We start from the raw sequence: 16,382 nt of genomic DNA, 5'->3' as shown, positions 1-16,382 counted from the left end.
AATTATTATGATGATTACAATAATAATTATGAAAATAAAGATGATGACAATGACAATTATTATGTTATGAAGACGACATATTATTATTATGAAAATAATAATAATAATAATAATAATAATAATAATAATAATAATATTATGAAAATAATAATAATAATAATAATAATAATAATAATAATATATATATTTCTTCACAGCACTTTTTTTTACATGTAATGGTGTACCTCACATTTCTGTATCCGGTGCCACCATTAACATATTATTACAATAACACAGTATTTGTAGTACACGTCTACACACATACTCCCAATTAAGCTATGTACCTTTTTTGTTACTTGGTCAATCTCCCCTTCAGTATTTCCCTACATTTCATTTGCTATTCTCTATTTGATCATTAATCCTAATATATCTAATATTATATACTCCTTCCACACCCCCCTTTACCTCTAACTACTATTCACTAAAATCTCAATTTCAATTTTTCTCTATACATTATCATAATGAATTATTTGCCTATTTGTTCTTTGACCTTTTATTCAATTACTGTTCCAACATTCAAACGTTAGTACTATTTTTATGCTGTAACTTGTCCATTTCTCTAAACCCTTTCTCACTATTATCACTCATTCTATTTGCGCTCACTTTCACTTTCTCACTATTCTCCTTACACCTACTCCATTGTCACTATTCACACTTCCTATAAATACTTTTATTTTATTTTACACATCTGTTTATACACTTTCTCTCTCCCCTATACTTCTCGAGCTTTTCCAGTTTCACTTTACTTGCACTTATTTTAATCACAACCCCAGTTTTTTTACACATATCAAATATCTCTGCTAAATCCTCAACTGTCGCAAATTCTGACCTTTCTTTACTGTTCGTCTCTGTCTTATTTCTGACTTTGTCTTTCTTTATATTTATTTCCTCTTCTATTCCTCTTTTATTTTTCCCCCCCACGCTTTCACTTTCACATACTAGATTTCCACTTACACTTGCACCCTTAGTCTTTACACTACTTTCTTCCCTATCACTTCCTGATTCTTGGGTTCTCTTTTTATCACCCTTCGTCTTTTTTCTAGCGCTCGTGTTGTTTGTTCCATTATTGTCAGCATTCCTTCTAGAGTGCGCTAACCTTACCGCCATCGTATGGAGATTAGGAATCCGCTTACGTTGCATGATCACGTTATTGTTTTCTTCTCCTTGCTGCGCCATCATCTTTACACTTCCTCGTACGTCAGAGTGTGGGTTCCTGAACTCATTACTATCCACTCCTGTTATCATGTGTTGATCTACGACAAACACTTGTTCCGTCCTTGAAGTTGGGATGATTTTCTTCCACCCTTCCTGCTCCTTCCCTCGGTTTATATAGCTAACGTCGACTCTCTGTTGCCTTCTCGTTGCTTCCCTCTGCAGAGTTGAAATATGTCCACTGTCCTCTTTCGTTCTTCTCGTTAGTCCAAATTCTGGATGATCTTCATTCCTCAGGTAAAACTCCAGATCATACCATTTTCCGTTCACTTTCAGTTTATCCTCGTACATTTTAGCAAAGTGACCCTTCGCCCTCGCTGCTTTCATATAAGGTAGTAGCCGTTTTCTTCTATTTCTTACTTCAAATGTCATATCTGTTTCCTCTCTCACTCCTGAACCACAGAGCCGTCCTAGGTTATTCAGAATAACTTCCCTTACTTTTGTATTCATAAAGCTCAAGAAGATAGGTCTTTTGGTCCCGTTCCCTAACCTGTATGTATGGTCGACATGTTCTTCTCTCAACTCGATATTAAAGATCACTTCACATAAATCTCTCACTTTCTCAAAGGTATCCATCCCTTTTTCTCGGCCCCTTTCTTCGACCCCGAAAATTATTACGTTATTTTTCCTCATCTTGAGATCGTAGTCACTCATCTTCTTCTTTAATTTGTTATTCTCTGCTATCAACTCTTCTATCTTTTCACAGATGTTTTCTACTTTTAGTTTTAAGTTTTCTAAACCCTGGTTCTTCATTTCTACTTCTACTTGCTTCAAGCCTGCATTATTATTCCTTTCCTCTCTATTTAATTCACTTACTTTCTCTTTCTGTAACCACTGTTCCATCTTCTCTTACTGTATTCTTCGCTTCTTCCTCAGGCCAATAGCCTTTATACTGTGTAAGCGAGTTGTGCACACGCGACTGCTCTCTCCGCCGTTCTGCTGTAAACTGATAATAATAATAATATGTCGTCTTCATAATCATAATAATTGACGACAATGACATTTATCATAATGATGATGACAGTTATTACGAAAATAATGATAGGTATATTAACTATTATTACAACTGGAACGAAGTTGACGACAATTTTATTAAGACAATATTAAGGAAATTAAGATGGTGACAAAAATATTTCACAAGCCGATAATGATAACAATAATTATGACATTAAAAATATTTGATAATCCGACAATGATAATGACAATTTTGACGACAATGATATTGACGACGAACACAATGATGACAGTGATAATATTTGACAATAACGATGATTATAATGACTGAGGCCCCATGGCAAAATGTGTTATGTCATTTCTTGCGTTTTTAGGAGCGAGGATTTAAAGTTTAAACGGCCGCCGCGCCGTATAAAATCATAGGAGTCATGTTTCATAACAAAGGATAAGGGAGAAAAATAATAGACATATGCATTTCCTCTTTTGTAACAATGAAGATACCATCAGGATAGATAACACATCGCAAAATCTCATTTTCGACAAAATTTGATCTGTCACATGATGATGGAAATGACGATATTAAAAAAACTATGATTATAATGATAATTATAAAAATAATGATGATGGACATGGTAATTACGATAAAATTGAAGACAATGACAATGATTATTACAATTATTGTGATAACAATCATAATTATGGCAATGATGATGACATGTAAATTATTATAACAATGATGATGACAATGTCAATTAATATGAAAATAACGATGACGACATTGACAATATTTGACGATTAACGATAATGACAAAGATAATTTTGACAGTGATGATGAAGACAATGACTATCTATTATTATGAAACTAACAAGCACAACAATGACAATATTTGACGACTGACGATAATGAGAGTGACAATAAGATTATTATGACAGTGACGGTGAAGACAATGACTATTATTTTCAAAACAGGATAATAATGACAATATTAAACGATGACGATAATGACAATAACGATGAAGACATTGGCTATTATTATGAAAACAACGATGACGACTATAACAATTTATTGTTGTGAATTATAATTACAATGAAAATGACTATGATAATGAAGATATGAGTATATTAGACTAACGATTGTAATGATGGTGGAGAAACATAAACTTTTTTATCGGTTCAAAATAATTTAGATTTACACTAACGACATAACCAAATCAGAAAGAATGAAACAAAGAAAGCCCTCACATATTTCTCAATAATAAGAATTTCAATGAAGTCTCGTCCTTCAAACTCGGAAGGCGCTTTCGTCAGTTCTGAAGATTGTCTTACATCCCTTTGAATTCTGCAATCCTAATGATGCAGCAGCTAGATATGACGTCTATTGTACAAACGATGTAAGTTGTTTTAAATTCACTTTCCCATTAGCTCCGTATTTGTAAACTGAATATTAACGAGCACGTCTAGCTCGAATACATTTTTTTATCCTCATCGATCAGGCGTTATTTATTTTACTTCTTCCGGCGGACGAATTTTAACTGAAGCGTTAATTTCAGCTTCATTCTCCCGTCGGATTCGTGGAAATTGATTCCCTGCGCACTTTTAAGAACAATTACATCAATTTTGATAATTAAAATTGGATTCTGCCCTAATTTACTTATATAAAGACATTAAGATGATACAATTTCTCAAATGACACATTGTTTCGCTCCGACACATAGTGCAGAAATTAACTAATACAAAATGACCAACTTATAGGGTACAGAATGAAGAGTCGAGTAATTAAGTCTTTGTGATGCAGAATCTAATATACTAAATTTGAGTGGTAAATTTGTTAAATACTTCGTTCTTACGGTATTTTGTGTATGTGAGAGAGTGCAATAAAATTATTCAACATCATAAAAATCAGAGAATAATTCGTCAATTACTTACCAGTTTCAGTTCTAAATTTATTATATTATTATTATTATTATTATTATCATTATTATAATTATTATTATTATTATTATTATTATTATTATTATTATTATTATTATTATTATTGACAACATGTTTTTGGCTAACACGCTAATAATAGTACTGATAACACAAATCTGTGTCTTTTATTTCTGATAGCATAATATGATTCGTTACTTGCGCATCGAAGCTTCATGAGAAGTAAATCTGGAAAGTTCAATTTTCTTCCACATCTTTTGATGATCCCGTAAAGGACAGTTCCAAATATTACAATGTATTGCAGTTATTATGCATTTTCCTATCGTTATAACTATGATAGTATTATGCAATCTTTGTATTACCCTATTATAATGGGAAAACCTATAGACCTACCTTTATACTGCACATAAGTGGCATGAAGTTCCTCTTCTACAATGATAATTTGGCATGACTTCGTATCTAATTACAGATTTCGGTAATAGTTTCCTGATTAGCCTCCCTATGCCATCAGCGTAACTGAAGATCATACAAAATTATACTAGGATATAAATATTAACATTGTGGTTTTCCATCTATCTTGCAGTTGCCACCTCCGCCTCAGCCTCCCAAGCCTCCGGACGACAAGTCATCTCCGAAGCCATTGGACCCAATGAACCCGCGACTGCCTCCCGTTCCATATTACCGTAAGTAAAAATACGTATCGTGTTATTATATAAATCAAACATATTCGAAAGCGGGGAAGCTAACTTGTTTATCGCAATTTGAACAATGTAATTTACTTGAGAATGAAGGTCTGTCCATAATCACAGTTTTCCACATGCGATACAGGACTATTCTTACAATGCATTACATATGAACACTAGGCCTATGCAAGTCCATAATTTTCTGACAACTGCGTGAAGTCGAAGACAGAGATGAAAGCCTGATGAAATGACCATCGTCTTTCGCGAACTGTGCGCATTTTACGGTGCAATCTTTCAAACTAAAAGATCATCCTTGGAAAATCTGATGTCCAAAAATTACACACTTAACACATAGAGCACTTATGCACAAATAATTTTTATAATACAATTTTAGGGAATAATTTCAAACATGTTTATTATAGGGAAACAATACCCAGTATTAATCTGAATCAACCAGTTCGATTTATCTACGAGATAGCATAATGCGGTGTTTTATCTTATAATTAAGTATTGTGTCAATTTCGAAATCAGTTAGGCTTGTATATGGGATAGATTCTACGATTTCAACGGAACTTGAGCGGATGAAGCAGCCAGTTAATACACAGAATAAGCAAGTCTGAAGGCTTAGAGATGGTAGCGCCATCATCAGAATTAATCGGCAATAGGAGAAATCTACCACAACAACAATGAAATAAAACTCAAACTCCGCAAAGGAATACTCGGACAGATTCTTTAATGAAATCATCAGCATGAATTCTCTCTTATTTGCAGATGATCAAGTTACAATATTTTATTATTAATGGAGAAAAATTCTCTTCGACACTCAAGATCGAACCAAGGACATTCAGCTCTACGCACTGAATGACTACCGTTGAGTTACGGCGTTAATAATAAGACAATAAACATGACAGGGAATTCTGTTGGCTTAAAATAATTAATTAATTATATATATAATTAACTTGTAATTATAACTTAAACATATCAGTTGATCTACAGTATTTATCAGAACCCAGCATAATAGAACAAAAATGGTAATACGATCTAGGCTAATATAATTGAACAAGTCATCTCTTAATTATCTGGAATGCACGATATTAGCGAAATTAGGACATGGAAAAAAGTTAAGAAGATTTTAATGATCTATGAAACAAAAATAAGTTTAAGACATAAAACGACTAAAGAAACGCAATTAAAATTTTATAAAACTGTTTCATTCCCAATGTGGCTTTTAACAACATCTGACAATAGAAAAATTTAAATATCTAAAATGCGTTTTTAAGGACGACAGCTGTTGTTTCCTTAGGAGATGAAAAGGATACAGTGACGACATCAGGAACGAATTTATATCAAATATACAGGTTGTATTGTAAGTAATGCCATTTATTCAGGTGGATGATTCCTTTAGTATAGAGCAACAAAGAACTGGAATACCGTCTTTCTGTGTTTTGAATAGTTTTCCAGAAAAACATACATTTTTAAATATATTAATTGTGCGATCGTACCCTAAAACGCTGTAATCTATTGATTACATATTAGGTTGTTATATTGCTCTAAACAACCCCTTCCCTGGCTCGATGCACAATATTAAAGAAAGTTTTCCTTTTTAAAATTTCCGGAAAAGTTACGACCTTATACAGCCTACATGGCAGATCAGGAAAGAACATAGTAAGACTAAATGTGATATGTAAATAAAGGTGGATTTGAAATTAGGTAGTTTTGTAGCTTCAAAATACGATTAAGATGACCTATGAGTTCCGGTAAGTAGAGTAGTCAGAATGTTGATAATAAAAATCGAAAAAATTCAGGGATTAAAAAAAAACAATCCAAAATAGAGAAGCAACATGTACCAATAGGATCAATATAAAAGTTATGATTTGCAGTCCTACAGTCTTGCTCTGAAAACTATTGTATTTAATAAATATAGGTTGGCAAACTTGACATTTTAGAATCAAGAACAACGGCGGAAGTTATATTCATGTGTAAAACGAGCACACAATTAACAGCACTTGAAGAAAAATTATACTTTTAATTGGATTATACAATGGTTACACGTTTATCCCTGCAGATTTGATGAGGTTCATTCTATTAGGTAACATTTCTTCATAGAGGCCGATATCCTAGTCTCTATTACCACTACCTCTTCACTCCTCCACTTCATTGGGCCATGTCTACGATTTCACCAGTCCAGAACTGCGCATCCTAAGGCCATACAAATCTGATTCTTTCTCCAATCAACATCAAGCTCCTATCTAACAACACATGGTTTTCTACATCTACCGGCAATAGGCTATACAATGCAAATGTAGTGACTCTTCAACCTCTGTAATTTTTGCAAATGTTCTACTTTATTTTATTGCGATGACTAATAGGCCCATATATTCTTAATTTTATATTAACGTATCTATTGCTACTCTTTGACTTTGATCTCACATTTTATTTAAAAATACTGAATTAGGGTCTCATTTATAATTTTTTTCCAGTAGATCAACCATGCTAAATTGTGACACTTCGTTTGTGTTTAATGTTACTGTATCTTGATAAGTTATATTTATGATTAAAGATGAGTGGAACAGACAAAAATTCTCTCCGGCACCGGGATTTGAACCTGGGTTTTCAGCTCACGTGCTGATGCTCTATCCAGTAAGGCACACCAGATTCCCATCCCGATGTCGGATCGAATCCTCTCAGTTTAAGTTCCACCTCTTGGGTTCCCTCTAGTGACCTACCTTCATGCACTGCGTCATATATATGACAATGGCAGAATGTCCATACATGTGCAGAGGTGCACTCGTTTTGAGTTACTAACTGGCAGGGATCCGACGGAGTAAGCGCCGTCTTAAATCACAAAGTGATTATTTTTCGCGTATCATATATTATTATGATGTACCGAAGTACATATGATATTTGCGTGCAGAAATTCTGCGTCATCATATGATGAAAGATGAGTGGAAGAGAGAAAAATTCTCTCCGGCACCGGGAATAAATAAATAAATAAATAAATAAATAAATAAATAAATAAATAAATAAATAAATTCGGAAAAAATTAGGGATTTGAACCCGGGTTTTCAGCTCTACGTGCTGATGCTCTATCCACTAAGCCACACCGGATTCCCATCCCGATGTCGGATCAAATCCTCTCAGTTTAAGTTCTATCTCTTGGGTTCCCTTTAGTGGCCTACCCTCATGCACTGCGTCATATATAGGAGAATATGTGCACCTTAGTACTATTTCGGATGCAATATGTCTCGGTTTTTTCTAATAATTAATTTTATAGCTGGGATATGTTTCTTAACAATTTAGCTATATTATATAAGAATCCTGACTGCTTACTCCTAAACGTATACATGTAAAACTGGAAAATGCAAGGTAATATGTTTTGCCCATATTCCCCCGAGTGTGAGGGTAAAATGGGCATTAACGATGTGAATCACAATCAACTGAAAGAAGTGAAAAAACACTTAAAATACTTGAAAATATAACTGCATTAACTATATTGTATATTGTATATGCAATTTGTGATGGTTACTGCGTAAGGCCTTTGGCAGAAGATGTAACTCTTTGGCGATGAATGACGTTTGGTGATTCTAAGACATTTGAATCAGTGGAAGGAATTGTATTAATTGTAGGTTTGTCACCTGATGCTGCAGTTCCAATGTAAGCACAATCAGGAATGACACTCATGTGCAGTGGAAAAGGGTCTGAAGCTCGGAAGGCATTTACAGCCAGACATACATTGACACATCTGTTCCATGCTTCTTTGACAATGGTAGCAAACTCGACCTTCGTAAAAGGTCTCTTATGTTGCCTCAAGAAAGCTGTAGCACCACTGTTGTAAGCTTTATTCAGAGGACCAAACAGACCCCTATCTGCTGATTGAAGCCAGGCTGTGGTGTGCGGAGGAAGACAAAACATCCATAATCCGTTTTCTACTGCAAATTTAAGTGTCAGGATTACAACTATGTGAATCACGTCCACCTACTATCAAAATTGCAGGTGCATGCTTACTGATGTCGAAATAAACAATGAAGTTCTTGATTATTAAGAAAAATATGGTGGGTGTGACCATTAAATTCCGAGATTGTGTCTGCTGTGGGCGAAGAGATCACGTGATTAACACGCGTGCGCAGCAGTGACACTAGACCACCTTGAAGAGACATGACACAAAGTTTCGAAGCGCTATCTTCATTGATACCTGTGTTACACAAGGTTTTGTTAACACGTGCATCCGCGATTTGCGAAATCACGATGGACTCGAAACTGGAGCAGAGAGCAAACGTCAAATTCTTTGGGAAATCGGCAACCGTAACCCATGGAATGTTGAAGCAAGTCTACGGGAATGAAGCAGTGAGTCAGGCGAGGTGTTTTGAATGGCATTTGCGTTTCAGAAATGGCAGAACATCGCTGAAGGACGACGAGATGCCAGGTGCATAATGATCCTCACGTCCATTTTGAATATGAACGACCACAACTCTGGATAAAAGCAATGACGGCACTGCGCCAGTTCACAGAGCATACAGAGCTCTCGCAACACTCCAGTTTTGCACCCGTAATAAGATAGTCGTCGTTCCTCACCCCCTTATTCACCAGCTTTGGCCACCTGCGACTTGTTTTTTTGTTTCCGACAATGAAATTCAAGCTAAAGGATCACCGTTTTGGCATTGTGAAGGAGATCCAGCGCGAATCGCAGAAGGTGCTTGACACGCTTCAAGAACGCAACTTCCAGGAGGCATTCCAAAAGTGGCAGACACGATGGGATCAGTGTATATCTGCCCAAGTGGACTACTTTGAAGGAGATAGCAGCCAAATTTAAATGAGTTAATTTTATTTCCACTTATGGGACTGGTCACGGAATTTAATGCTCACACCTCGTATCTCCGTTAATGTAGGAAGACTGCTTGTTGAAATACACATTACTGAGGGCAGGCAGCTGTTCTTTCAGTCATGATTGTCCTCGCTCCTTTTATAATGATACTTGGAGGAAAGTAGTTCCCTGCTGCATTGAAGCCGGCTACAAGGGTAATGATTTTTCCCTTTTCTTTAGGGTAAATTCAATGCACCACTTTGAGTTCTTTGGGTGCAATGACATCTTTCGCTCCTGTAATAATTTGTAGGTCATTTTGATCAAGATTGAAGAGTCATTTTTATGAAGTGTAATGCTTGCCCATATTCCCCCGAACATTAGAGCCCATATTACCCCGACTTGTACGGTTTACTTTCAACAGTTGGCTCTACCGTAAACTATTCACAAAACAACGTGTGACTCAATAGAACGGCAGTTCAAGATGTATATTCTGTATGTATACTATTAGATTTAAACTATTTTCTAAAGTTCATGTGTAAATTATTGCATATAACATATCTAAAATATGTATTGTGAAATTTTAGTATACTTTGAAATCATTATTCACCTTTTAGATGGATGTTTTAACAATAATACGAGAGAATACGGCACAGCGCGCTTCCCACAGCAACCATTACGATACTCTCACTTTGTACTATCCGTTATTAGCGAAGAAACATAGTTCATTGCAAGAGTTTCGACATGAAAAAGTAATATTGCCCATATTCCCCACGTGACCATATTCCCCCGAATTCCCCTATATATATATATATATATATATATATATATATATATATGATAATGGCACAATGTCCATACATGTGCAGAGGTAGATCAGTTGGTAGAGCGTTGTACGTTTAACCAAAGGTCCCGGGTTCAATACCCGGCCCCGGCACAACTTTTCCCTCGAAATTATTCAAATCAACTTTACAGGGAGTTATACTTGAATGCTTGATTTACATAATACGCGTCACTGTTCGTTAACAGAAAACCACAACTCCCTTAAATACTATTGTCGGTCAATAATGACCCAGTCACTTTAATTTCTTAGATATCTGTGCGAGTTTTAATAATTAATTGTTGTGGCTTTCTGTATTCTTCCACGGCGGTGTTCTGCATCAGTTAAAGCTTGATTGTCGTCAGAAAAAGTTGTATCTTGCTCACAAGGAGGAAGTCGGGTCAGCAGTGAACCGACGATAGTAGTTAATGCAACTTTCTTTGCGATTAGTGTTTTTATATTGTATTTTCTTTTGTGAATAATTCCACCATGAGTGAGATGAAAATTATTGCTTGGTTAGACGAAGTGTCTGACAATGATTTAAGTGATGCAGAAACTATAGTAAGTGATCATGATAAACAGAGTGAGAAAGAAATTCCAGTTGAAGATCTCAGGGAAATATTACAGTCCTCAACAGAAAATTCAAGTGAACTAGATCAACCAGAGATTTTGCTGTGCCGGATGGTAAGTCATACACATTAACAGTGGCGTCTCGTGAAACAGAATTAGTAGCGGCTCGTGAAGCAGGATTAGTGGCGGCTCGTGAAGAGGATTCATCTGAATTTCTACAACGGGAACCAGCTATAACTATAGAACTAACTCAAGAACCAGAGGCATCTACATTGACAGAATGTGAACTAGAGGTATGTGTAGCGGGAGCTTGTGAACCAAAGATATTTCAAACATAATATACAGGAAATGGAGACAGTGTTTATGGAAAAAATAGATACAAATGGTTTACTGCACTTTTTCACAGTTCGAGGACCAGACAACATAATATAGTTAGGATAAAATTGCCTCAACTCAGAGGTGCAAGAAGAAATATTCATTCTAATGAACCAATTGATTTTTGGAAGTTACTTTTTGACGATAAAATTCTGAATTTGATTGTTACTAATACAAATTCAAAAATAACAGAACTTTCTGCAAACTATGGTAAAAGAGCTTCATTCACTAATCACATCGATACTGTGGAACTGAATGCTTTTTCTGGGGCTACTATTTTTGAGTGGAGTTTTCAAGTCTGGCAATGAGGACGCAAAGGGTTTGTGGAATGCTGACGGTACCGGCAGAGATATTTTCAGAGCCACAATGAGTTTGGATCGATTTCTGTTTCTATTGATTTCAATACGGTTTGATGATCCTGCTTGTCTTTTTTCTTCAATGCATCACGACAGCAACATTGCCGAAAATGGAAAGCCAGAAATTATTGAAGATTACAACAGAACTTAAGGAGAGGTAGATTCATTGGACCAAAAGTGTGCAAACTACACTGTTCAGAGAGGAAAGAGAAGATGGCCACTTGAAATTTTCATGGCATTAATGGACATTGCTTCTGTCAATGCTCATAAGCTTTTCACATCGAAAGACATACATGCAAACATAAGTCGTAGGGATTTCGGTGTAAATTTAGGGAAAGCTTTAGTTAGCCCACATATTCACGGATGCTTGAATCTAGACTTCCTAGAACATTATGAGCAACCATGAAAAAAATTGTTGGAGAGAAGGATAAACCTGAGAGAAGAGAGGAGCCACCTACGAAAAGGAGACTGTGTTAGGTTTGCCCATCTTCTTTTGACAACAGGCATTCCACAGTCTCCAGTGAATGCAATAGCACTGTTTGCAAGAAATATTGCACTGTTAAGATCATCTGTAATCCTTGCAGTGAAGAGATACATAGCACTGACATTGATGAGTGAAAGTGTCAATGAAGATGAATATTGTAGTACCTGGTGACACTGGTCATGGATTATTCATATGTCTCTTAGCTGTTCTTTCATGTATTCAATAATTTTTTTATCGTAGGAACATTTTTTATTTGATGTTTAATGGCCAAATAATGAAAATGATCATTTTGATTTTCTTTCTTTTTCATTCACAGCTTTTGTTATACAAGTATATTAGTTGCTTGCAATTTTGTTTAAAGAAATTATATTTTCACCAATTTCCTTGACAGTTTTGTTGTTTAATGCTTCAATAACAGTAATAATGCATATGTATAGTGAATAAATTATTAATTATACATGTTTTGTATGTCTTTACAAATCACTGAAAATGTACGATGAAAATTTGATTAACATTTAAACATGATGTATTAGAGAAGGCAAATTGGATAATTTCAATGAATGTTATGAATACGGTCTTTAAAACCTCCAAAATACTCTGTGCTTTAATAGAAAGTTCAAAACTTTCCTCAGTCTCACAATATATACAAAAATGTTTTCGGGTCAGATTTGACCCGATGATAATACTTGTGATCCACAAAAGGACAATAGTAGTTAAGGGTTAAGTCACACAGAGTTAGTGTGCACGCATTGTTGGTTGCTTGACGGTTGTCAGCTCACTTCGAGGTCTGTGGATAAAGAGGGAAAAATTGGATCGGTGTCTGGTAGAGTTCCCGGATAGCTCAGTTCATAGAGCGTTGGTACATTTAACCAAAGGTTCCGGGTTCGATATCCGGCCCCGGAACAATTTTTATCTTGAAATTATTCAATAATCTCCCTTGTATATGATCGTGAAAACGTTGGAACTAATTCAACAGCTCATAGCAAAAATACGCATAAAAATGGCTTTCATATTCCATCAGCAAGTCTATCGTGCTATCAAAAAGGAGTGCGTAATATGGCAGTAAAAATTTTTAATGCCCTTCTTATCGATATAAAAAAATTAAACTCGAAACATAAGATTACTTAGGACCAAATTAATGAAATACTTAATTTCTCACGCCTTCTATTCTGTACGCGAATTCATGACATACAACAACGCCTCATGAAATTGATACTAAAACTTTGTATTGTACTAGTAAACAACATTGTAAACTTCTTCTGTATATAGCCTATTTCAATTGCACTGTGACAATTAATTAAAACTTTATAGTAGTATTAGGTATTTTGACTTGTTCCATATTATAGCTGTGAAGTAATGTATGAATACCATGGAATGTTAATAAATACAATACAATACAAAACTCCATCCAGTCGCCTGCCGGCAGAAAGTATACTGTATATGGTGCAGTGTCTGATATTAAAAAATAAAATTGCTTCTGTAAATAGCAATAAGGTCTAATGTATCAAGTATTAAATTTACTATAACATCGGCATTACAACTCTCAACAATTTTTTCACAAGACGAGATTTTTCATTCACACCACCCAGTGGAGCAACAAGAACATTCACCACCTTACGATTCTTTATATCTGTTGTTTCATCAACCATGAGATAGACAAAATTTCTATCACATTTTGACTTATTTTCCTGAAAGCGGTCTTCAGCTCACTCTACAAGATACCTTCTTAGAGTGGTTTCACTGGGAGTCGGCTGCATACATGTAGCTGTTGCTATCCACTGACGAAATCGTTGATTACGAAAGACATGCAATGGAATACCAGCAGGAGTGAATGCTTCCACAAGATCTTTCATATTATCCATGGATTTTTCCATGCGCTGCCATACTTGAGGTACGGTACTGGCACGTATGCTGCTAGGACCACCTGAATTGAACCCTATCCATCACTCTGTTTCCGAGATCTATCCTTAAAATTATCCAAATATTTCTGCACAATGGATTTTCTTTTTCGAAATTAATACACTCTGAACATAAGATACACAACATTTTCCACTTTTCAGCCAGAAATTGTCTCGCGAACCGTTTGTATCGCAGTCACAGATGTTTTCAGCATACTGGTATCAAATAGATGTGAACCCTTCTGATTCAGAGTGTGAACTGGCCATAAAACCTTTAAACTTGTACTTTGTAATGTTATTTTAATTATTGCCCTGTTCCTTACAGAAATACAAATATAACTGTAGTTAAGAATTTAAAGCATAACTTAATTTAAGTTACACATTAAATTCTTAAGTCTGAAATTTAAATTGTTGAAAAACTAGCTGCTCATTGTTAATGTGAGTATTTTTAATATTATCTGTTGGTCACAATTGTTATAAATAGTGCATTGAAGCAGGCATTTCATTTTCCAAGAATTATGCTCGCTTTTAAATATTATGCTTTTATGCTTTATTTTTAAAAATTATGTTTTATTGTGCTTCTAACATTTGTTTGATCGAGACAGTTTGATAATGAAAATCATGTTTGTGGTAGCAACCATATGTCTAAAGTGCTGTTATGTTTTTTATGATTTTTATGCTTTTGGGTTGCACTAGTAATTAGCTACGTTTTTGTGCTCTTCGTGGTTAGTCCGATATTCCTGCTATGGATATTTACATCTTGTATCATTTCTTGTATAGTTCTTGTGCTGATCGAGCGAACAATATTATGTGCTGTGGAAAGTATAGGTTGCTTAGTTGTCTGTCACTTATAACGACTCCAAATTTGTTTTTCCAGTTTAGTTTTCGGAATACGTCTTCCATGTGCAGGTGAACATTTTAGGGTACATTCGGGTTCCCCTTGTTTTACCCCTCTATTCAGAACAAAGAGTTTATTTTATGGCTCTGTTTTAATCCTCGCAATGCTCTCCTTGTGGAGGTAGCTTAAATTTTTGACGTATTTGTTGTTGATCTCTTGACTGACCAACGTTTGGAATAGTATGAGTGTTTTGCTGAGTCGAAGGCCTTTTTAAAATCTATGACGGTATGTATAGTTTCAGTTTGAACTCTTCCTCTTTTATAAGTTTTTACGCAAAGGACTCTCACTACGGGAATTATCTTTCTACGAAGTCTTTTTGCATTTTACAGCAGACCTACAAATTATTTAAAGTTTTATAACTCTAACACACAAGCTACGCACGTGGTAGTAACACGATGTAACCCAACATGTAGCAAACGATAACACAGCAGCGTTCTGCATAGCAGCAATAGCTGAGAGAAAATGCTACGTTCTTGCTTGCTTTCCTGAATGTTGCACTTTGGTTCTCCTCTTCCTCACATTGCAGATCTATATTCTTTTTTTACTGTTTTTTCTGTCATTCCAGTAGTATCGAACACTTGTTGTTGCACTTATTCTTGGCCTTTTCCTTAAGGTACTCATATGTATTTGAAACAGTTTTTCTACGTTGCCTATGAAGTTTTCTGGAGTCCAACTTTGATACCACCGGTGGCATGACTAATTTAAAGAATATCTAACAATAAATAATGTATAAAGATAATAAAGGAGCGATACTGCTAGCAACTTTGATTAATAATTAATAATGAAGTTGTCTTCACTGAACTCTGTTCTCCACACGTCAAACTACTAGGCTATAAAATTAATATTTGTAGGCTATATGCGAAATAAATGTTCTCTGTATATCTTCTCTCCACGCGTTTTCCTTCCTGCTGTATGTTTTCTTTTCCACCCATCGTTTAGTGGCTTTAGAGTACTGCAGTCTGGAACCAGTTACACGTTGTAATTATGGTCCATTATCGCAATCATAGTTCTTGTTACTATTCCATCATATGGAAAGTGTTTTCTTTTAGGAGTGTAAACCAATCTCTCGTTATGATATGGTTCAAGTTTGCTGGTGTGACAAAACTGATTACAATAGATGTCTCGAATTTGGATTCATCCGTCCACAGGACATTTTTCCAGTCGTCCATGGTCCAAATTTGGTGCCCCTTGGCTCGTTGCAACCTTTTAAGCTTGTGCTGACGGGTTAGCAATGGTTTCTGCACAGCTATGCGATCAAACAATGAAGCTGCAAGCAGGAGATTTTTTACTGTTGGCACTGATACTGACTCATCCCTGGCAGTATTTATTTCACTGCAGTTTGATACTGCTGAACGTTGTCTGTCTC

At 35.4% G+C, this 16,382-nt stretch overlaps 1 protein-coding gene across 1 annotated transcript in view; it reads left to right on the top strand.

Annotated features, from left to right (window-relative positions):
• The window catches only part of LOC138700063 (uncharacterized), a 1,616,191-nt gene that overhangs the window by 962,361 nt on the left and 637,448 nt on the right, over positions 1-16,382 (top strand). Inside the window, exon 4 of the mRNA XM_069826368.1 lies at positions 4,718-4,817. Within this exon, the coding sequence (XP_069682469.1) occupies positions 4,718-4,817 (100 nt within the window). The remainder of the gene's footprint in view (positions 1-4,717; positions 4,818-16,382) is intronic.

Source organism: Periplaneta americana, chromosome 1, assembly GCF_040183065.1.
Source record: "Periplaneta americana isolate PAMFEO1 chromosome 1, P.americana_PAMFEO1_priV1, whole genome shotgun sequence".
NCBI classification, from domain to species: Eukaryota; Metazoa; Arthropoda; class Insecta; order Blattodea; family Blattidae; genus Periplaneta; species Periplaneta americana.
Note: the sequence above shows the minus strand (reverse complement) of the source record. Positions and strands in the feature narration are given on the sequence as shown.